Raw genomic sequence first — 23644 nt, forward strand, 5'->3', positions numbered from 1 at the left:
GAAGAAGAATAGGATGATTGAACACTCTAAATGGAATAGTTGTCTGTCTCCTTGTGGCTTGCGATTGGCTGGCCACCGATTCAGTTTCTCTACCACCTGGTACCTATAGTTAGGTGGGATTGGCTACAGCACCCCCTCCACCCACGACCCTTGTTGTCTCCAGAACATGAATATAACAGGGGTGGCGAACAAGTTAGACACAGAAAGCCAACATTTGTAACTTAGAGTTGAAGAGCCACCCCTTACGTCAGGATGAGCATTAAAAAAATCCAATCTGCCTAATTATTATTTGTTTTTTAATGGACCATGATGAATTCTAGTGTTTTAAGAGAACATACAAATTGAAAATAAGATCAACATGAAATGAGGCAAAGATCCACGGATTATACAAAATATGATTAAAAAGCAAAGAGCTGCACCCTTGTAATACAATAACTGTATACTGGGATTGAATGGCACCCTACCTGGTGCCCATAGTTGGCTGGGAAATGTTCCAGCACCCCCTGCGATCTTTGTGAAGATACGCGGTGCAGAAAATGTAGTTTCCAGTTTAAAGTGATTTTGTGCAGCAAGCCAGTGAACAGATGTCGTGTCTACTGTAATGCGGCGAGGACCCGTACACGTATCAAACTCATCAGATTGCCGTGCGCGTCGTCGTCGGCGAGCGCGGGTTCGTGCGCTGTGTGAGGTAACCGCACTGTTCCTATTTTTAGAAACAACGTTGCAGTAGTGGAATCAATCAAAGTGGCTTGCGATCCACTATTTTGCGCCGGTTGTGCTCTTAGTGCCAACCACACATCTTTCGTGCACCTCGACGTATTTTCATTTCATTTCGTCTGTCCTCTCGTTTTGCCTTGACACAGAAGAGCAGAAGTTTTGCACCATGGGAGCTGGACAACTTTGCAGCACCGACACTTTGCTGGCCTTTGGTGGTTCCTGTAGTTTTTTGCACTTCCAGATGCATCGGGGACTGAAAATGACGAGTGCTCAATGACAAATCTCTGTCGGACAGCTGGAGGTGCACGGGACGTCGTTTTCTCACCTACCAAGCGTCAGAACACGTTTTTCTTATGGGAATCAAGCACTCGACGCGTTGCATGCTCCTAAGGAGAAAAATGGCGGATTCCGAGAGCATTGAGGTAAGTCAGCAAGTGGCTTTTTTGGTTGCGTAAAACCAATCGGCTGCTCTTACTTGTTAGGACTCTGACGCTCACAATTGTCTTGGGGTGCTGCTTCCAGTTGAAAAGTTGAGGGGGAGGGGGTCCTCATCGCAAGGTTGGACACTTGTGTGTTAACTGGCATGCTGGGCATTTGGGTATAAGTGAGAATTATCCCAAAACGTGCAAAACGTACAAAGTGCTGCCCATCCTGCATATATAGTGTCTTCATTATGACCTGGTTGGTCCACATCATGGTTGTCTCGTTTTGCCTTGAAAGAATCCGTTGGAGTTTTCAATATGAGCAATGCCACAACTGCTAAAAAAATCTGCATTGATCTGCTTTACTTTCTTACTTGATGGAACGCTGGCTATTACATTATTCATTCGTTTTCTGAACCGCTTTACCGTCACAAGGTTCACAGAGGGTGCTGGAGCTTATCCCAGCTAACTTCGGGCCAAAGGCGGGGAACACCCTGATTCAGCCAATGACGGACAATCATTCACACCTCATGCATAGAGGCGATTTAAAGTGCATGTCTTTGGAATGTGGGAGGAAATCGGTGTACCCGGAGGAAACCCACGCAGGCCTGGGGAGAACATGCAAACTCGTCACAAGTGGACCGACCTGGATTTGAACCCCGCACCACTCTAACCACCCACCCACTGGGCTGCCTATTAAATTATATATAAAAATAAAGCCCCTATAAATGAATATGCTGCCCTACCACAACATTGATTGTTAAAGCAATGTACTATTGCAAATCGGGTCATAATAATAAATCAGTTTACTTACGATTGTATGTAGTTTGTGTAAATTGTTAGACTTCTCTCCTTTTATATTTTAGCCGGAGTATTTATCGAATTAAATTAACAATGCATGAAGAAGCTGAATGAGCCATCTCTATTCAATGGGTCCCAATTGGCGCTGTCCGTGGTACCAGTCTGAATTGCAGATACCTAAATAGAAATCTTTTATTTTGCATTACAAGTTAGAAACCAACACTTCAGCATTCATTCCTAACATTTATGCACTGGCAGCACTTCGCTATTTGTCACGCCTACGCATGTTTTAAAAAGTTCAAGAGAAGAAAACCACACCAACTTGACGCTTTGGCTTAAATGCATAATGTATTAGTCACTATAGCATTGAGCCATGGGCAATAACAGTCCATCAAATGCAAAATACTTATACACAAATGTAAATGTTTATGAATATGCATTGTTCCTAGCAAACTAAATTATGATCCTTGCCAAGCAGATATCTCTATCATTCTTATACATTTACACAACAGATACCCACAATGGCTGAAAGGCCAGCACTCACATTCGTCATAGCAATTGGATAAATTGGTACATACATGTATGTAGCTACAGACTTTGTGTGCTGAATTTACAATGGCATCAAGCTTGTACATGACTGAACATTTTATTTAGCATTGTGTCCTTGGACATGTTGATTATTTTTGTACTGAAAGAAATTGACTTCTTTATTTAGCTATTGGCATACTTCTTAAATGCATCCGTCTGTTTGTCTCTGCTTTATTCAGCCTTCCCAGCAACCTCTCGATAAGATAATAATGGCATTTTTTATAGCATACCTTCTGTGTGGAGGAAGAATTTATTTCCTTGTGCTAACAGATGGACTAAATTCAAGTTGATGATCTAGCGTGTATGCTAGAATCGTTGGGCTGCTTGGGCAAACCAAACCGCCAAATGGAACAGCAATCTGGGTTTTGAGTTTGGAAAAGATATTCAATCTATTTGAATTTTTAGTGCTGTCAAAGAATGATGACTGCAAAACCTCCCCCCCTAAATGGACTGGACACCTGTCACCGTGAATGACATACAATTAGTTAAGAAGCAAAGTATCATCTTTTTTCGGTAATTTAAATCTACTTTTTCTGTAACAGCCGCAGCAACAGCCAGTCCGCATCATCGGCTCACAGTTGGCTCAGCCAAGCTCTTTGCCAAAGCCTGTGCCTTCCATCCAGCCCACCCCTAGACCCCCCCTCCCACCACATGCTGCCACCCTTGCCAGCTGTCCTGGTCGGGGTAAGATGGGAAAGCTGTTTAATCCTGACGAGATGACCTCAAAAGACTACTACTTTGATTCTTATGCCCACTTTGGTATCCATGAGGTATGTTGGTGTATACTTATTGATATGATAGCTACTACGTACATTGAATTTTTAGTTGTTCCCCCGCTGCAAGAAAACTGCAGCGTCTACACTTCCATTTGTTCAAATGAAACAATGCTCGAAAGTGGTTCACATGGGAACCAATAACAACCATTAAATTGTCGTTAACTGTGGTGCAGTTCTTGTTATGATAAACGGCCCTTCTGTGCAGAATTTTTATGTAAAGCAATGCATGTTTTTGTTGTTCATTAAACCAGGAGATGCTGAAAGATGAAGTGAGGACACTCACCTACCGCAATTCCATGTATCATAACAAGCACGTGTTTAAGGACAAAATAGTTCTGGATGTTGGAAGTGGCACGGGGATCTTATCCATGTTTGCAGCCAAGGCAGGAGCAAAACATGTGTATGGTGTAAGTAACTCACGTGTCTGAATATGACAGCCTTTTAGAGAGTGTGTACTACTTTCTGCTCCTCTGTTGATACAACCACACTTTTTATTTGAAGCAGTGCACCACAGGTCCATCTTAGTATAATCTTAGAGGAATCTCCCATCTCATAGGCAGGCGATAAAAGTGTTATGGCTTCTCAGGTCCGTACACATGGCGAGCAGCAACCATTAAAGAATCCTCTATATCACCATGAACAGGGGGTGCAAGTCATTGCTAGTCAGGTCATGTCAGAGGATACACGCTACTTGCTCTGGATAAACACATGGATCCTATTTTGGGAGTAGGCCTGAGAGTAGTTTGCTTCAGGCGAGGAATGATTAACTTGGAATTGCCAAGAGTGTTGTAAGGTAGTGCTTGACATGCATATGCGTGACGATTTGGCCAGCCATCCCTCCTCTCTCTTTCTCTCTAGCAGCATTTTTGTTTCAGCTTCAACTCACTTTTGTGTCACTGATGCCCATCTGGCTTTCTCAAACACCCAAAAATGGCATTTTTTAGTTGAGGGATCGAGTCCACTTTGATCATGATTATCGCACAAAAGACAGGCCCATACTTTTGTACTCAAAAGTGTATGAAGAATCTTTTTAAGTAGGGGCAACTAAGGTGAAAACCTGGGTGACTAACCAGAAAAACAACATACTATCAGATGGACTAATTTTGAAAAAAATAAAGAAATTGATGGTCACAAGTCCAAATAAATTACTTGCTCGATTCCATTTGTCCAATAGGCGTGATGATATACACTATAACTGATCCCATATAGTCACATGTGCCTTACATTTGCACCATATCAAATGATAAAGTACAATTTCCTTATAACATTTATTCAAATGTAAGGCAACCATTAGTTCTGATTCATTGAGAATGCTGAAAGAAATTAGGATCCTCGTAACCAACATAGATGAAAAAAACATATTTTTTTTCACTTTTTCTCTAAAAGTGGTCAGGCATATGACTGCTGCTTCATTCTTGCTATAACTAAGATTTATCACTCAATTGTTCTCAGCCTGTGTATGTGCATGCACTCATCCTCAAACATAAGTCATGTATTTATAAACAAATCCTTAAAATGACTGGAGTGTGCTTTTAATCAGTAACAGAACTGATTTCAAGTATATCAAAATTATTAATCAAAGTCTAAGTCAAGTACTAAATATGCCTTAAACTCCTCTTTTTAGCATTTGGGCTTTATAGCATTTTGGGCCAATGATCAACATCTCTTGCAGTCTTATCTGTGCAATAGTACTCTCTTGGGGATTTAATTACGCTGTTCTGGGATAAAAACACATTACACAATAGAGGCAACGGTAGAATAACTATGGCCTATTGTAGTGGATGTGCAATTACATTTTTTCTAGTAGTAGGGCCAACAAAAACACATATTCCCAAGGGTCACACGTGGCACCCTTGCCATCACACCAACCCATTATTTGAGAGGCACAAAGAATCAAAACTCATTATTGGAAACATCAAACTGTTGTCTGGTTGCACCTAACCAAACAACTTGGGAGTCTTGAGGTCTCACAATACACTGCATCAAGACTCTCTATTCATCTCTTTTTACTTCTGATGTGTTTTTTATGTCGACCAGATGCACTTCCAAATTACCCCTGACAGATGAAATATAATGTGGTTATGAAAAAAAATTGGAGATTGAACCTCACACTTCCTAATGTTGCATTGACTTGGAAGATAAAATAATGTCTGTTTCCTCTTTTATCCAAAAGATGACAGAGCTGTATTCTTTTCCTGTTCTTCCCCCAGATTGAATGTTCAAGTATTTCTGAACACTCAGAAAGGATCATCAAGTCCAATCACCTTGACAGTGGTAGGAGATTTCTCATCTTTCTGGTGCCTTTCACTTTATCACAAAAATCTTAATTGCTACCATTGTAAATCTCCAACTTCAATGCAAGAGTTGATTTTTTGTACTGCTATAGAGAAGACCAGTGATTCCCTTTGCACACGTCTACATTGTGTTTTTTCTTCATTTAACTTACTTTGTACAATATGTATTATTTGAAAAATGGTCTATGATTTTTTTAACATACAATTTCGCTATAGAAAGGTCTGTTACAGATTTGAAACAACTATGCAAGATGTACAGATGTGTTCATGACATCCCATAGGCAGTTAAATCAATAAAAGGGAACAAGTAGTGCACTACTTTAGAGACAAAATGTTTTTCCGAGCTTCCGACTGCAGTACCAAAACTCCATAAAATGGCCTAATTCGATGACTTACACTGCAGCGTACACTAGTACATTTTATTCATCTGATTCACATAAATAAGATAAAATATACTTGGCTTGAGATAGAAAAAATATCCAAAACAAAGAAGCCAATCACCTAAAAGAGCCACAAGGACTAAGATGTGCTTAAAACTGACTCTTGCGTCAGGCCAAAAAAGTTGTGACACAACAGGCAAAAGCCATAGTCAGCTACTTTTCTCCAATTGCAGAGTCTCACAAAATCTCTGGTTAACCTCCAGCTGCGCCGCACACATGCTTAAAATCACCATAATGGTACATACTTTGTACAGACGGTCTATCTTTGTGGTTTAAATAATCCCTTTCTCACACAATTACGCCACCAATGTCACCACATCAAATCTTCAATATTTCCTGCCTTGACAACTGCATAGATTCCTTTCAAATTGTGTGTTTTAGTGATTACCATCATTAATGGAAAAGTGGAGGATGTGGAGCTCCCTGTGGAGAAGGTGGACATCATTATATCAGAGTGGATGGGCTATTGTCTCTTCTATGAATCCATGCTGAACACGGTCATCTTTGCCAGGGACAAGTGGCTGGTACACAGCATTAATGACACAAAACACACTGAAATTTCATTAAAAATGTCATGTTTGCCGTTTGTAAAGTCAACTCATTTAACATTTACTGCTAGCCTTCACGGTTCAAATATATTGGACATTGATTCTGCAGTGAAATTATTACATTTGACTTTCCTATAGCCTTCCTCATGATAAAATTTAAAATCCATAAAAGTAACAGGTAATTGAAACTTTTAATTGTCATTTTAATGGCATTAACTTAGGTTTACTAACTAACAACATGTGTGAATTATGTCCTGATGAAAATTGTCGCCTAGTTCCTGTGCAGGCAAAATCTTTGCAGCAGATAATGAACAGCTGTGAATATTGCAAATTACAGCAAAAAGAAAAAGCCCATTATCTCTGCTTTTTATCTTTAAAAGAAACCTGGTGGATTGATGTTTCCCGATCGTGCCTCTTTGTACATCTTGGCCATTGAGGACAGGCAATATAAAGACTTCAAAATACATTGTAAGTATGTCTGTCAATATGCTAGAATTTGTAATATTTCACACATTTTCATCTGGCAAATGTAATGATCTTAGAAGTATTTGCTCCATTGACATAATTGCAAATATGAACATACCATATTATATTTATATAAAGCATCGAAGAGGGCACGGCGACTTGAGTGGTTAGTGCGTCAGCCTCACAGCTCTGGGGTCCTTGGTTTGAATCCAGGCCATGTCCATCTGTGTGGAGCTTGCTGTTCTCCTCGGACCTGCGTGGGTTTTCCCAGGTACTCTGGTTTGTTCCCAAATTCCAAAAATCATGCGTGGTGGGCTGGTTGGACACTCTAAATTGCCACTAGTTATGAGGACGTTAATGCTTGTCCGTGTCCTTGTGCCTTGCGATCGGCTGGCCACCGCTCCAGTACCCCCCGCGGCCCAAGTGAGGATGAATGAAAGAATTTATGAACATGGAAGAGACAGTGAGGGTTATGTGTGTGCCTGCTTATGGAACAGATAGAGAGAGTCCTTAGTGTTTAGTGATGATGTAACTTCTGACATGAATAAATAGATGTAAACTGTATTTTCTTTTGCTCTTATTGAATACAATGCAACAAAGGATAGGGAGGCCTTTCATGGTGCAGTTGAATAATGACTCCAAAGACACTCTAGAAGCGACTCAGGACTATCTGAAAGAAGAGAGTATTTGTCATGTTGAATAGAAAAGGGAAGCTAAAAGACTCACAAAAAAAGCTGAGTGTGAGGGAAACTGCAGAAAAGCAACTCCCAACATTAAGAACTTATTGACTGTAATTTTTTATCTAAACCTTCACTGAATGTCTCTTGTGTGCAGTAACACAATACTGTAAAAAAATTATGCAGATCCACAATGTGAGTGTGAGAAACTTATTTTGGCTATTGGTCAACAAGAATATCCATTTTTATAATAACACTACAAAAGGCATGTGGCTTTAGTTTGAGGGTTTTTCTTCAGCATCATTGAGAAACACGTAACTGAGTTTAACTGATGTTTTCTTGCCGAAGAAACCACAAATTGCCCAATATTTAAAGCGAAAACTATTTCTCCAAAATGTGTCAAAGGAAACATAAACAACAGCAGTCATCTACAACAACTCCACAACCTTGCAAATAATTTAATTAGTTTGAGGTACGAGAGAATCCTTTTTCATGTTGAATAATGACAACAAAAAAATGCATTCAGAGAATCCTTTTTTCATGTTGAATAACAACAACAAAAATGCATTCAATCATGTTGACTTTCATGGATTCTATATCACTTCACATAACTGTTGAAATACTTGCTAATTGCAAGGAAGTGTCACAGTTGATGCATCCTGGAGTTATGCCGGTACCGCACAATACTTTAACTCTTAAAATATATTTTATTTAATGTTGTGTAAATGTGAAGTTTACACACAGGACGAACTGAAACGAGTGATGCACAATCTGCACTCGTCTTGTCCTTCTGTGGGCAGATGGCCTCATTTGACCTCTGCACCAAAGTAGAAGTGGCCTTCTGCAAAGCCCACTCTTTTATAAGCACTACTCTTAGCAAAGCATCGTCTTTCTACAGGGACAGCATCATTAATCTTAATGTTGAACATCATAGGTTATATAACCCGGCAAATGTACTCCAAAATGTGCTCACTCATGACTTTAACTCAGACTCAGTTTGTTCTATCGGATGATGTTTTGCAGTGTATTTTTATTTAAATTGTGAAAGCAGCACTTTAAGAAGTTTATGTTGAGACAACGTGTCTTTCTTTTGCGTGTCGAATGACAGCAAATTGCTTCTAAAGAATGCAGGATCTAATGTAAGGAATTAAAAGTGCTATGAAGGAAGAGATTCAGTTCTTGTGGTTTTATAGTCATATAACTCAAAACAATGTCTATATCCGTGGCTTTTTAATGCACGCAAGAATTTCCAAGTAACGTCTTTATTCTTTCACACGCTAGAATAATTATACTGTTTTTTTTCTACTGCAGGGTGGGAGAATGTGTATGGTTTTGACATGACTTGTATTCGCAATGTGGCAATGAAAGAGCCTCTGGTCGATATAGTGGATCCCAAACAGGTGGTGACCAATTCCTGTCTTATCAAGGTATGTACCATCCATTTTTTTATGACCATTAACAATGTTTTTTTTTTCTCCACCATTATAATGATCAATTTGTTCATTCTTACGTATTCTATTCAGTTTCTTAGGGTGACATGTTGTAAAGCAAGGTTCTCCAAACTATCCACATTGAGTACTTTAGTGGTCGCGTTGGTTACTAAGTCACTAGCTGCAGGATTTTCATTTCAACTACAAAAGACCTTTTCACCAGCCAAGTGTCATTCGTTAATAGCAGTTCGGTACTGCTTGTTTTTAGCATAAACCACGTTGGTTCAACGGTCTGTGCTTGGAACAAAAACCAAGCAAAGGCTTGAGGTTTGAAAGACATGCTTTTGTGAGGCGAAACCAGATGCTTCTCACCCAGTGTCAAAATAAGATATAACACCATCTAGTGGGTAGCAATCTGTGTTATTATAGATTAAGAATAGAATTAGTCACAGAATTATGAGTCACTTCTTGGATTACATTTTAAAGTTGTGTCTGAGCTTGGTTTTGTAAGCAGACTCACACTAAGCATTAAAACAGCTAAAAGAAATACTTAAATAGGCCATTTGGGCAGTGCTCAGTTGCATGATGATGTTTACTATGACTTGTATGGACCAATTTAAACCAATTTGTCAATGTGTAACACCAACTTGTAGAGTATATTGCATGATCCAAATTAAATTAAATGCAATGTCATAGTTTTAATTGGTAGTGTGCAGTAAGAGTTTACTGATGTAAAATGTGTCACTTGGTACAAGTCAGGTTGAGAATTAGTGAGGTAACTAATGAAATTAAATACATTTTTCACGCTTCTCAAGTATCATAAAGTTACATTTTATCAAATATTACAATTAGAATTAGATTTAGATCTTCCATTACAGTAGAACAAAACATTCTTCAAAGTGTGAATTTGGGTTTGGAGAGTAAAACACTGTTAAACTCTTGTGATCAGTGCAAAATAGAAGTTAGAAGTCACATGTATGCTAAAAGACTCCATATTGTTCACCCTTAATAAATATAAAATGCATGTTCATTGCCAATATTGATACTACCAAATTCACTGTTTTGATGCCATTGTTCTTTCGATGCTTTTTGCTTTCTTGCTCATTGTCATACCTTATTTTTACTCTTTTGACATTAACCAATGTCTGATGCTAATTGTGAAATGTTACTCTGAGGTCATGCAGAATCAGCGTCACATTGGAAATAACGAAAGGAAACTAGTAATTAAGTCCGTCTTGTCAAGGAGAACAATGGTTCCCCGCTGAAGTTCCAAATGAGCAGAGTGAGCTCATTATGACCATGCTCTATGATAAATTAGACTGGCAGTGATTATCTTTCACTTCTATTAACGGGAGTAGATGTAAAATCCAATTTGACTTATTTGACTCTCAGTCACAAATAAATTGGATTTCTATCGCCATCAAGGGCTGCCAAAGTTAACATAAAAAGATATAGTATTTTTAAAATCTGGCCATCGTGATGTATAGTGAAATACCTGTGAATTTACATTTATGTAAGAGATCCATCTCTTTCCACTAATAGGAGGTGGACATCTACACGGTGAAGACTGAAGATCTGTCTTTCACATCAGCATTCTGTCTGCAGATCCAGAGAAATGACTACATTCATGCATTGGTCACTTATTTCAATATTGAGTTCACCAAGTGTCATAAAAAGACTGGATTCTCCACAGGTAAGGTGTAGCTGATTTTCATGTTACTTAACTCGGTAATGCTTTGTTTTGCAGTGACATTATAGGATTGAGTGTAAAATATACATATATATGTATGTATATATATGTGGCATGTAATTTTGTGTGTGTGTTACATGTGTCTCCCAGCTCCAAATGCTGCATTCACGCACTGGAAGCAGACAGTTTTCTATCTGGAGGACTATTTGACAGTGCGAAGAGGAGAGGAAATTACTGGCAGCATTGCAATGAAGCCAAATGACAAAAATATCGTAAGTGTTAAACAAAACTATTTTGTCCATTGGTATCATTACTATTGATATCTTTTTGAGATGCAAAAAAAAATTAAGACTGAATTGCACCTAGATATGAATGTGCTTTTTTGTTCGTCTGTAAGTGCCCTGCGATTGGCTGGTAACCAATTCGGGTTGTCTCTTGCCTACTGCACAGTTTGCTGGGATATGTAAGGATAAGTGGTAATGAAAATAAATGAATGTTAACTGTAGCATTCAATTAGGTTTATAAGCTGTTTGAAAAAATAAAATGCTCTAAAAATGGAAACATAGAGCACAGTAAACAAAAGAATCTCAGGAAAAGCCTGGCAAAAAACAGCTGATTAACAGTTGTTAGAGTTCATCAACAAGCTTTTTGCACTTGTACCCGTCCTGCATTTACAAAAATACCTTTATGTTTCACTTTGAATTCAATCCCTGCATTTTTACTGGCAGATTTTAAGTGTAAATATCAACCCATGACAATCTAATATTGAGAGCAATTGGATTGACTTGAGTTTTCTCTCTCAATGCAGCGGGACTTGGACTTTACATTTGAGCTGGATTTTAAAGGACAACTGTGCGAAGCAGCGATAGGCCATGACTATAAGATGCGTTAGGTTTAAGAGGAGACATCAATTCCAAGGCCTGAGAGGAAGAAAAGAGCCTTGGTGAATAGCAGACAGAAGGATGGGGCAGACAGAAATGATCTCACTAATAAGTCGCCAAGCACACTGTCGGACAGAAAGTAATGGGCGGAGACTGTTAAACACCTCTGAATGTAATTGTGTGAATGTGTGTGTTTGTGTTCAGACTTTGATTCTACCTGTACATTTTGGTGAAATGAAGTGATGTACTTGTTTTGTTTTTCACCATGACTTGAATTACACTGATTAGGGGTGGGTTGTATGTCAGTTTATGAGGGTATTGTCTTTTTTTTTTTTTGGGTGTGAAACGTTTTAATTATGGTTGGGTATGAAATTATTAATGTATTACTTAATGCTTAGTGATGAAAAAAATATTGACCTGAGCACCATAGCCAAGGATTACCATTACCGTGCTGCAGGAAGTGTACAAGCAGCAGGGCTACTTATTAGGTGCTATGTGAAAAGGTAATGTATTTTATAGTTAGTGTACTAATACCGTGTGTGATGGGCGATTTCAACTGTTGCAGAATTCCATATTGTGTTCTGTGTCATCAGTTTGAACAGAGTTCCACACAGTTTTCTGCTATGCCACTAATAGTGAAAAAAACTAATGTGATCCAATGATCAAGCTGTATCCAAAATTCTATGACACAAAGATTACTATGATACATCACCAGAAACTGCAACTGAAATGATAAAGATCACACAATCAAAACCATATAGCTCTTAATGTAATGGGTCTCCTCCTTTTGAAATGGCTGGTTTGTTTCCCTTGCTTAATGCCTTGACCAAGTTCCCAAGTGTTCCTGGTTCTTATTTTCAATGCTGCATTTACATTAGTAACAATAAGTTAACATGTCATTTGTTTCTACACGACTTGTGAACACTGTTGTTAACCACATCAAACAATTTTCCTGGTCATTTTAATACGGCCTACAGAATTCCACATAGACAAAAACTACTGACTGGAGAATACGTTTAAGAGTAAGCTAAATACTTTGCATAATGTGACTAAGGTATACCCTCTAAGGACTTCTAATATAAAGTATAGGTTTGATCAACTATTGAAGAAAAGTAAAACTCTTAATCCCTTGTATCTATCTTACAGAGTACATAGTACACATGTACGTATTTTGTTAAAAATATGTGCGTAAAATCACAGCACTGCTTATACTATATTTGGGAACTCTTTTGAGGGTGTTGATTTAAATGCCACTAGATATATAAGAAGCATGTTTTTATGTCTCTTCCAGTTAATCATATTTAATTTGTAATGTATGTATTCCAAATCCTGTTGTGATGTCTTGAAAATTGAATAAATTGCACTGTGAAAAATTGCCCACTCGTTCGTTGATGCTGTAAAAAATAAATAGAACGTTAAAACTATATGAACAATACTCAATGCTTTATTATTTTCATGAATTAAATATCAGTGTATACACATAAAATTGATATGCAAGGCAACAGATGTAGTGAACCCCTAATAGTGAGTGAATTACAATTGTATCTGAGGTCACATACATAATATATAACTTGGTATAACATTAAATAATGAATAGTATTATGTGTATAAAATACTTGGCAAGTGAATCCTGTGCATTTTATGTAAATGTTTTCGATACAATCAAATAATGTGATTGTCTGCAAGTCAAATCTTCAAAGAATCGCCACTACACTACAAAAAAATGGAGAATAAAATAACAATATATACAATGCTCTATCCGCAAATGCTACACATTATAATACTCATAAGAACCTAGTGAGCAAGACATTAAACAAAGCAGTGATAAGAAACAATACCGGGACACCGATTGCAAGAACACCAGAAAACATTAAATGTCATTTCACATATATTTCTGTTCTGCTGTACTGCAAAAGATGATTGAATGATGTGGAAAAATACAGCTTGAATTGATATATATTTAAAATATGACAGCGTGACTGAAAAGGGCAACATTTTAAAAGAATTTGATGATTGAAAATAAGTTGAAGAGATAATAATGATAATAATAATAATAAGGGGAAGTGACAATGTGCAAGTGTGTTTTATCTGTTTGTTAGCAGCAGATTTTCTTCTTCTCCATTGAGCTGTTGATCAACTGGACAGTCTTTTCTTTTTCTCGATCTTCTTGCTCTTTTAGGGTTCTGAGACAATGGAAAGAAAACCAAAAAGTCTGCATTTACACCCTGTCAGCATCATATTTGAGTAAAACATATCTGATGCTCACATTGGGAATGAGTAGTTAAAATGAGCTTGACATTCAAACCTAGTTTGATTGTTTCATTTCAAAATGACACTTTTTGCAAATGAATTTTGGTGATTTTACCAAAAAGAAAAACATATCCAACTTACCTAGCCAAATGAAGCATGGCCTCTACTACATTTTGCCCTGAGCATGCACTGCACTCAAAGAAAGTCATCTGACAGTCCTTTAAAACACACATAAATCAAATTTCCCCACAATGCCACTGGAAAACGAAGAAATTATAGCTGGTAATAAAATAGTCAAACTTTCTGCAATTTCATTACAAGGAAAATAAGACTGACCTTAGCCAGCCTCTCCCCCATTGCTTTATGCACTTGTCTTTCCCGTTCCAAGTCGGTTTTGTTTCCCAACAGCATTAAAGTTATGTCTTCGCCTGAGCCTTCCTAAAAGACATGCATTTAAGGTTTAAATCTAGACAACGAGGAGAAAATGAACAAACATTAAGTTTCACCTTTACACTTGTGAGCCACTCCCTGACAGCTGTGAAACTCTGCTGAACTGTTATGTCATACATTACAACCACACCATCAGCTTTGCGGAAAAATTGCTTGGTAATGCTTCGATACCTTAAATGGGGAAATAATACAGATAAGATCAACAGCGGTTATTCCGAAAGAAGAAATAGAGAAGTCTCGGAAGTAGTAAAGTCATTTTTTTAAAGTCAAACTGTCACCATAAAAGAATTTTAATGGATATTAAGGTTTTATGACCTTTCTTGTCCTGCCGTATCCCACACCTGCAGTGCCACCTGGCTGTTATCCACCATTATTGTTTTCACACTGTAGTCCAAACCTGCAATTACAATATTTGCACCTTCTTTTGAGTAACTGTAACTTGTCCGTATTGCTGCTTTTATTCATTTTAATGTTATCAATCCAGTTTTTCTAACAAAGTAGGAATTGATAAATGTATTCTTACCAACAGTGGCAGATGTGTCAGAATGGAAACAGTTATCACAAAAGCGTCGTAGGAGTGAGGTCTTGCCAACACTGGAATTCCCCACAAGTACGATTTTAAAGAGGCGGTCTGGCAACGAGGGACTGCTTTCTTCCTACAAATAGTACACAAGATTAACGGTGTTGAAACTAGCTGGAATAAATCAAACTCAAACAAAAGCTTACATTTATGCTGGTCTCCTTGCCAACAGGTTGACCCCTTGGAGACGTGGGAGTTTGGTACATTTCTTCAACTTCATCCGACAAATGATGCTGATCAGGATAAATATCACTCATCATCAAGTCTATATTCTCTTCCTGGTCTGTCACTTCCTCGCCTTCATTATATGGCTGAAGAGGGAATTGAGTGTAGGCGCCATTTTGGAGCAAATGTGGCAGGTGGTCCTCCTCAATGGAGATGAGCCTTGGTAGGTAACCTCTGGTCACGTCTGGGCCACATGTTTTCATCAACATCTTGGCTGGGTTCTTACTTAGATCCTCTTCTACATCCTCACAGCTGATTCAATTTAAAGACATAGACATGAAGGGCTTTGAAATACTTCAACAAGTCATTTTAATGCACAAGCAGATCATATTTACAAACAAAAACTTCCTAAAGGTGACGAAAAAAAGACGTAATAATGAAATCAGGTCCTATCAGGTCCAAAAAAAGTTTGGATTTTATTTACTGCGCGCCATACGATTGCTGCTGCGCAGAGAAGACGAGAGTAGTGCGCAATTGCGCACATTAGAGGGAACATTGTTTAGGAACCTTAACATAACTATGTTTTTTTAAATTACAGTAAAGTAAATTAAAGTCTGAACATAACTGGGTTCAACTTGGGAGGTCACACAGCACAAAAACACAATGTTTTTACCTTTTGAGGAAGTGAGTGTTTGTCAAAGCATTATATGGAAGCCTTGGCTGCAATCTTGTGCTCTTAAAATTATGAGGATTCTGAAATGCCAAACATGAGTAATAATTATTATTGATATCATTTAAAAAGACACACACAGTTAATAAATTGTTCTTTGGTACGTATGACAAACCTGAAATGAAATGTCTTTTTCATCTCGTAAATGTTTGTTTACTTCCCTGAAAGAAAAATATTGGAGACGATTCAATAAAAAAAAAAAAAAATCAATACTCACATTTTCAACTAATGCTAAAAAGAAGCCTACGAATAAAAGACTCAATGCCACAAAAAGTTGAGTTAACATGGACAAAAAATGGATTACAACTCGGGACACTAAATCTACAAATGGCAATTTCATAGAGGAAAATGAAACAGTCCATAAAAATAAATTTGGATATTACAACATTAAGCCAAGTTTTGCAAATTATTCACAGCTTTTTTTAGTTAAGTCCACACACCTCATCATCTCCAATTGTTTAAGAAGGCTTGCTCGCTCACGTTGCAGTCCTTCTGTCATCCGGTATATTTCCCTGTCATTGTCATTATTAACAAGGCACTGTCATATTCTGTCTTTAGTGCAAGTTTAAGTGCAACAAACGGGGCCCCGTGTTGCCGACACTCACATTTCCTGCTCCTCGTTGAGTCGTGTGGACTTTTCGTGGAGCAAACTTAGCTGCTCCTGTGCCAAAAGCAGCTCTTGACTGGCATAATCCAATTCTTTTGCCAGTTCATTATTTGTTTTTTTCAACTTTACATTCTCCACATTGGTCACATGTTGCACACTGTGAAGCTCCTGACACTGATCTTCCAACTGCGAATGAACAATGGGAGCAAAAGAATGACATTTCAATTGGATGTGCTTGGATTGTCTGCTCTTTATTTCATAATACCCTACTTAGTGCAACGCGGAGCACACAATGATTTAAAATACGAAATAAATAAAAGGAATCACTTACGCTCCTCTGCTTGTGAAATAGCTGCTCCAACTCTTTCTCTTTAGTGGTCAGCTGTCTTTCAAGGTCTTGACTACGGGACACAAACTTCTTATAATCCTTCAGGAATGAAAAGGAACGTTACAAGCACCAAGTCAGTGATCAGTGGTGCCTTTGAAAGATCAGATACTGTCAAGCTTCTAGCTCAAATTGATTTGAGATCCATTTGGTTTAAAAAAAAGTCCTTTTTAAAAAGAATTATTTGCTTAATTATTTGTTTGTTTTACCTGCAACACAATTCGTTCTCTTTCAGTCTTTATTTGCTGCTCCATTTCCTCGTAAAGTCGATGGATCTCATCATCATGTGTTGCTGTTTTTCTATAACAAAATCATAGTTAGTCATTCAGTCTTGTTTTAATCATACATAAGGAATGTGGTTGCATTGATTTTCAGATTAAAGAGCAAAGCGTCATTAATCTCAATGCAATCCAAATGTGTGCTTCATTTTCTGACCTGTGCAGTGCACTCTCCATCTCCTTTTTTTCCTGGTTTGCAACAATTATTTGGGATGTTACCCTTGCTAGGAAGTCCTCAAAATTAGTCAACAGGTGTGGCTCATCCCGTCGTAGTTGAGCCCACAAATTACGTACCTCTGCAGGACTAAAAAAAAAGCAGGTAGTACCATGAAAATATTAAGATGAACATAAGAATAGTCAATTAAATGTCAATATTAGAACAAAGTTAACAAACAAATATTCTTCTGACAAGAAGTTTTCACTGACAATGTTCAATGACAAAAATTCAATTATCCCCCCCCCCCCATACATATTTTCCTTGAGAAAAGCCATGTCTCTTTGTAATAGGTTGGAAATTAAACAAAAAAACCACACAAATTATGGTTTTCCACAACTGAGACATTCTTTCAGGCCACTTAAATGGAATAAAAGAAGTGCTCAATTTATGAATAACGACCAACAGGAGCAATTGATGATGAATAGAGTAGAAACAACTTTGGGAAACATGACATAAAACATATTTTTAATTACAACAATGAACAATTGGGCAGAAATGATAAGGATAATTTTTCAACTTTTCGAGACTGACCATAGAAGAGACTCACAGAATACTCACTCTTCAAGGACCCTGTTGGCTCCGAGGCGCTCCATTAGCATGGAAAAATGCTTCTCCTCTTCATCCTCTGAGGTTACCGAACTCGCTTCCCATCGGCTCAGGTAAAGCGCCTCCGGAAGTTTTGTGCAGGGGTTTTTTTCTCCCATGCCTTCTTTTAACGAAATGTCCCTGCCATACATAAATTCACCTGGAAAACAGTTGAAAATCAACATATTAGACATGTTTTGTTGACTTTGTCCATGATAAATTGCAGTCAAACATACTAAAGCCAGCTGAAAACTCCTCGAGGGTTAGAAATCCGTTGCTGTCAGAATCGAGAGTGTCAAAAACTTTCTCCAAGTCGTCTGCATTGAGAGGGACTTCGCCAAGAAGCCTCTGTTTTAGACAAGATGAACAGCTGTTAGTGACAATGGACACAGAAAAAAAGACAATACAACAGAGTAGCCATAACAACGGCTATTTAAGAGCCATTAGGAGCATTTGTGCCATCATAATAATGACGTACATTGACAATAGTAGTTTCTTGGAACGCCTTTAAAGGGGCTCAAGGCTGATTTAGGTAAACCAATAGCTGTTTCCTTTATTGATTTTAAACAACACAGGAAAGATGGTGTGTGAGTTAACTCTTATGTTGTTACATGCACATGTAATGGAGAATCTCATACCAAGAACCATCTGAAATATTCCCAGTAGAGATTAAATAAGAGGCTCAATGATTGACTAGGTCAGAACTAGGCCAAACATATGTTTTATTTCCACATAAAATGTAGCTTTTCCAACGGGTTACAATGTGGAAAATCAGGGTTTTAGTTTAATTTTATGTTACTAGATTCAAATAGTAAAAATGCTATTTAAAAGAGGCAGAGATAAGTTGTGAAAAGATATAAACTTTTTTTAATTAGGATTAAATACAATGGTGAAAAACAAGTGATGTCGATGAATCACATTTTTTTTAATTGAATAATTAGTTCAAGAATAAAGAAGTTACTAAAGAGTCACTCATTGTCATTGTCAACAAAAGCTGTTTCATTCACATGAATCCATTTGAATTTAGTGAGTCATTACAGTCCAATTCAAATGCATTGGATGTCTTTTGCCAACAAAGGCATTGAATCTGATAACTAGAGGTTACATAAAGATGTGATCATGCCAAAAACCCATGACAGTACCTGTCACATAGTATTTACCAAAGGTTAAAACACACACTCATAAAGGCACACATTTAAAGCAGTGTGGTAGTATTAGGATATGTTTACTCTCCCTCATCCTTTGACAAAGAACATCCATTTAAGACAGGGTGGGGATAAGTAAACTTAAATAAAATTCTGGGACACCTCCATTACGACAGAGAGAGAGATAGGTTGAAACAGTGAGTATCTGAAAGCATAATGGATAGATATTGTAAGTAACAGCCTCAAGTATTGTTCCACTCTAAAGCCTCATTAGAACAGGCTTTCATATCAAAGCTTTTTTTTTTTTTTTTTTTGCGAGTGTTTGTGTTCTCGAGTGCTTCATCAATGGAACGGCAACATCCGAGGGCCGAGTAAATCTGCACAATAATGCAAGTGGAGAGCTCGGATCACAAAGCGCTCCATGTTGCTCAGTAGACTATCTTTACCACCTTCCTCTTTCGCGGCTTTCACTAAAGAACACGTGTTCTCTTCATGTCTAATTATCAGAATCACAAATGAGTGAACAGATAATGATTTCATTGTAAATTTTAATTTAAAGGTGCAAGTGTTAATGTGTGCTGTATCCTATTGTATTGTGTTTTCAAATAAACATAGACACATATAATAATAAATATTACACTATTAATTGCAGCAATATTTTGGATTTTAAACTGGCGCTTAAAAAGAGTGATGGGTCACAAATTTCAGATCTCATTTGAAACTCACATTGTCCAATAAGAAAAACAGTACAATATTTCTGTTTAAACTACAAACTAACATAGACAATAGTATTTTTATTTTACAAGCATGCTTAACCGGAAATTAGCAAAATATATAATAAATGGGTACAAAGAAAAAATGATTTTGAGATGCTGGGAATTAAAATATAGGTTTGAAAAAGTGATTGCATTTAGGATTTCTCAATAGAAATTAGAAAGTAATAAAGTTTTAAATGTAAAACTGCCACCTCACCTGCATGTCCCGTTGAGTGATGAAGCCCTTTTTTTCAATGTCACAGACTTGGAAGAACTCCCTTGTTTTCTCCAGGACCATGTTTTGAGCAACATGGCGCTTCTCCAGGTTTGCCCCTTCATTTCCACATTTGGACCCAGCAGTGGTGTTGGTGAGGGCAGAAGGGACAATTAATGCCGCCATGGTAGTTGCCTAGGCGGTAGCTCGTAGTGATGTGAGCACCAACGTTAAACTTCACATGAGTGAGGTGCACAGAGGATGGATCACAGAAGAAGAAGTAAGGTTTACAGGTGCCAGGACATCAGAAGCTCTCAGCGATGTGACACATCATCTCTTAGCAACCACCTGGTTCATTTGGACATGAAAGATAGCAAGCAGATTGAAAGAGATTTAGCTCATGTATTTGAAAGCGATGTTCTTAGAAGGAATATTTTCGGAATTAGTATTTATTTTATTTCATTTAAATTCCTAGAAAAGCATCCATTGAATTTCCATTAAATGAGAGTTGCAACAACAAGAAAAATCAACTTTTAAGGACTGAAAAATGTAATTTACAATAATGTTACATGGTCAAATGCTTATAAAGACAAGGAGTTTACAAGAGAAAAATAAAGCAAACCTGTTCAAAAGAGTGTGTACAATGTTTTTAGTTCTAAATTTAAAATTTAACCTCTTGAAATCATGCATTTCAAGCCTTTTTATATATCCTAAGACACTAAAAACATTTATGAGTTACCCGCAGATACACAATAAGTAAACAAAGAGATATTGCACGTCTTAATCTCTCTATTTTCTGTAGCTCTCTAAATTATGAAAGAATTGTGACTTTTACATTGGGTGCATTTTCCTTTGTCTCACACTAACTTTGGTTGATTCTAAAATAAAGCATGCCAATGAGACAGTTCATTTACACATACACACACACAAAGAAATACAAACACCAAAACACATTCTGCAACTTCTTGCAAGCACAACTGATCTCTCTCGAGTCTAAAAGAGGAAACTAGAAGAGGAAGTCAATGTTTTTCGTCTTCATTGTTTCATCTCTCATGTGGTGATATATAGGCTGGAGTAAAGGTTGCATTAAAGTGTCTTTCAAAGGTGTTGACGAATGACCAGAGACTTCCGAAAGACAAACGGTTAAAGCCCCCAAATGCACCAGTCCTCAACTGAACTCAATTCACACTTGGTAGACTATTTAAAGAATTCTTAGATAAGGTTATATGGGGGACAAAAACAAATTCAACATGCTGTATCTGACCTCAACCTGGACATGGTAATATTATTGTATTTTTTTGAAGACCATTAAACAAATCTATCGACAAATTTGGGAGGAACTGACATCTAAAACTAGCTCTACGGTTAAAGGCTCCTTTTTTTATCATGAAATAGCTTCGGTATAATGGCTTCTTATTCAAATACATTCAGAATAGAATAACTGACTAACTTCTCAATATACTATGAACCAATTACCTGTATATTTTAAAAGTTTACAGCAAATTTGCTGTCATTTGTCCCAAATATTTGATAATATTGAGACAAAAATATCTCTGCAAATTAGAGCTCATGCATCAAAATCAGAATTAAAATGACCTCTAGTGTTGAATATTATCATTTATTTTCTCTTGTTTTTCCTTATTTGCATTTCACCAGGTTGCAGTAAATTTCTAACATTTTTATGTTTGGTAATTTCAATAAAATGACACCAAGCTTTATACCTGAAATAGGAAGTAAACAGGAACAGACGCACCAGTTCATTCATTGCCACATGATTCATTAAAATAAATGTGGAGAAAAGAAAACTATGTTTACTTTGACAATTTAAATCTAATCGTGCAATACTCTTTGGGACCACTGAAGGCCTCTTACCATCCTTTACACACACACTTGTTAAAATAAAAATCTAGATAGAATCAGTCAAAAAGGCGTGCCAGTTCAACAACTCCATTTCGATGGCTTTAAAATGGAAAAAAGACAGAGAAAACGTACATACCAGGTAAGCCAAAGAGTCAATTTTCGTTGTTTTTACGGCTTAGTTTAACTTGAAGCAAATGACTTTGACACAGAAAGGTGACAAATAGTGTGGCCAGTGTGTAAGTGGTGGAATTTCACTGAGCACACGCCGGATAGGCAAACAGAAGGGGCGGGGCTGTTATCTATGGTTACTATAGCAACGCTCGTCCATCATGTCAATATCAAATATATATGTAAATATATTTTGATATAATTCACATTGAAAATTAAAAGAAGAAACTGTCAAATACATATTTTATATGCAATGACAAGTATTTATGTTAGGAACAATAAGAATAAAACATTTAATTTAAATATTTTTGCCAACATTTTGAACATTTATTTTGAATATAATCATATAATATTGATTGCTTGCATAATTTTGACCTGTTGTGTACTTTTTTGAGAATATTTTGAGAAAGAAGCAGTACTCAATAACATCCACTAGAAGACAGTGTTTATCTTTGGTGTCTCCCTCAAAGTTTACAAGAAATTGGTAGTCTTTATTCCTCCAAAAAAAGCACCAAAAAAAGTTAATTTTAATTGTTATTTTTTCTCATTATCTTCACATGATTCTGGCCACGTTTGCTAAAAATTTGCACATCCTCACAGTGACAGTTGTGTAATATATATGATCCTAAAATTTTGTAGCTTGTCATATATTTACCATTTGGTCCATTTTTTTGTTTTCTGAAATGTAAAAACATGACTTAGGTCCTTATTTTTGAAAGATTTGTAATGATGATATTTATCTATAGTTAATGATCTGTGATTTCCCGATGATATGAAATTGGTTCAAATTTATTGGAAGTCAATTAAAGGTAATTTCCTCCCTTTCATTTTCTTTTGTTTTCTGTCTAGCTCAAAGGTCAACACAGCGAATGAGAGTTTAGGAAGGTTACCTTATATTAATGAATGATTACAGATTGTAATGCACACAACTAACAGGTGAGAGCAGCACAGTATTCTATTTAGAACTACTGCACTATTTCTCTATGATTTAAATGCTTGAGATATTTCAGTCATATTAAAATTGCGGAACCAGTTTACTGAAGTGAAATATTGCACTCTTGACAAAATGCTGAATATACTTGCAACAGGAAAAGAAAAATCTAAATTCACATTAACGTACATGCACTTTATTCTCTTGTTCACATTTGCTTTACATGTGGTAATGACGTGACCTTTTTTTTCACCATTGGTTGTGAAATGTCAACTTTATAAGGAACAGTTATGCTCTCGTTGAGGGAGTGTGTGTGTGCGTGTGTGTGTGTTTTGTGTTAGCTGATATTTCTTTCAGTTTCATCTTTCATGATGTGCTGGGGAAGCTTAAGAGTGGCAGTAAACTGTCAGAGTCACACATGTGGACGGGAAATAGTGTCGCGGATCAAGAGACACGGCTCAGTGGTAAATAAGCCGAATCCTACCACACGTCTCTGGTTTAAGGCCTTGGAAGGACTGACATCACACTTGGAGACATTCACCCTTTTATGCAGTCGCAAAAGATGGCAAAGTGTACAGTTGGGGGTTTAGAGTTA

The 23644-nt window shown here is 37.1% G+C and overlaps 2 protein-coding genes across 3 annotated transcripts; one reads left to right on the top strand and one right to left on the bottom strand.

Moving 5' to 3' along the window:
• Positions 1-563: 563 nt before the first annotated feature.
• Positions 564-13105, top strand: LOC144215756 (protein arginine N-methyltransferase 8-B-like). 2 transcript variants are annotated; one of them, XM_077744871.1, is made up of 11 exons: positions 564-688; positions 864-1139; positions 3071-3298; positions 3556-3711; positions 5515-5578; positions 6420-6562; positions 6967-7054; positions 9040-9155; positions 10701-10851; positions 10999-11120; positions 11657-13105. In XM_077744871.1, exons 2-11 carry the CDS (start codon positions 1071-1073, stop codon positions 11738-11740), a joined length of 1221 nt encoding a protein of 406 aa, XP_077600997.1. In that variant the 5' UTR covers positions 564-688; positions 864-1070; the 3' UTR covers positions 11741-13105. The 2 variants fall into 2 exon arrangements, with proteins under 2 accessions (XP_077600997.1, XP_077600996.1); XM_077744870.1 differs by lacking the exon at positions 564-688 and having other exon boundaries at positions 702-1139.
• Positions 13106-13155: 50 nt separating this feature from the next.
• Positions 13156-22217, bottom strand: LOC144215755 (EF-hand calcium-binding domain-containing protein 4B-like). The gene is made up of 18 exons (XM_077744869.1): positions 22087-22217; positions 20094-20438; positions 18213-18324; positions 17950-18136; positions 17332-17478; positions 17106-17196; positions 16843-16938; positions 16510-16697; positions 16345-16416; positions 16020-16065; positions 15848-15927; positions 15156-15486; positions 14953-15085; positions 14745-14826; positions 14486-14600; positions 14316-14417; positions 14121-14197; positions 13156-13912 (listed from the first exon to the last, which is right to left on the bottom strand). Exons 2-18 carry the CDS (start codon positions 20274-20276, stop codon positions 13825-13827), a joined length of 2130 nt encoding a protein of 709 aa, XP_077600995.1. The 5' UTR covers positions 20277-20438; positions 22087-22217; the 3' UTR covers positions 13156-13824.
• Positions 22218-23644: the final 1427 nt, after the last annotated feature.

The sequence above is a fragment of the Stigmatopora nigra genome, chromosome 22, assembly GCF_051989575.1.
Source record: "Stigmatopora nigra isolate UIUO_SnigA chromosome 22, RoL_Snig_1.1, whole genome shotgun sequence".
NCBI classification, from domain to species: Eukaryota; Metazoa; Chordata; class Actinopteri; order Syngnathiformes; family Syngnathidae; genus Stigmatopora; species Stigmatopora nigra.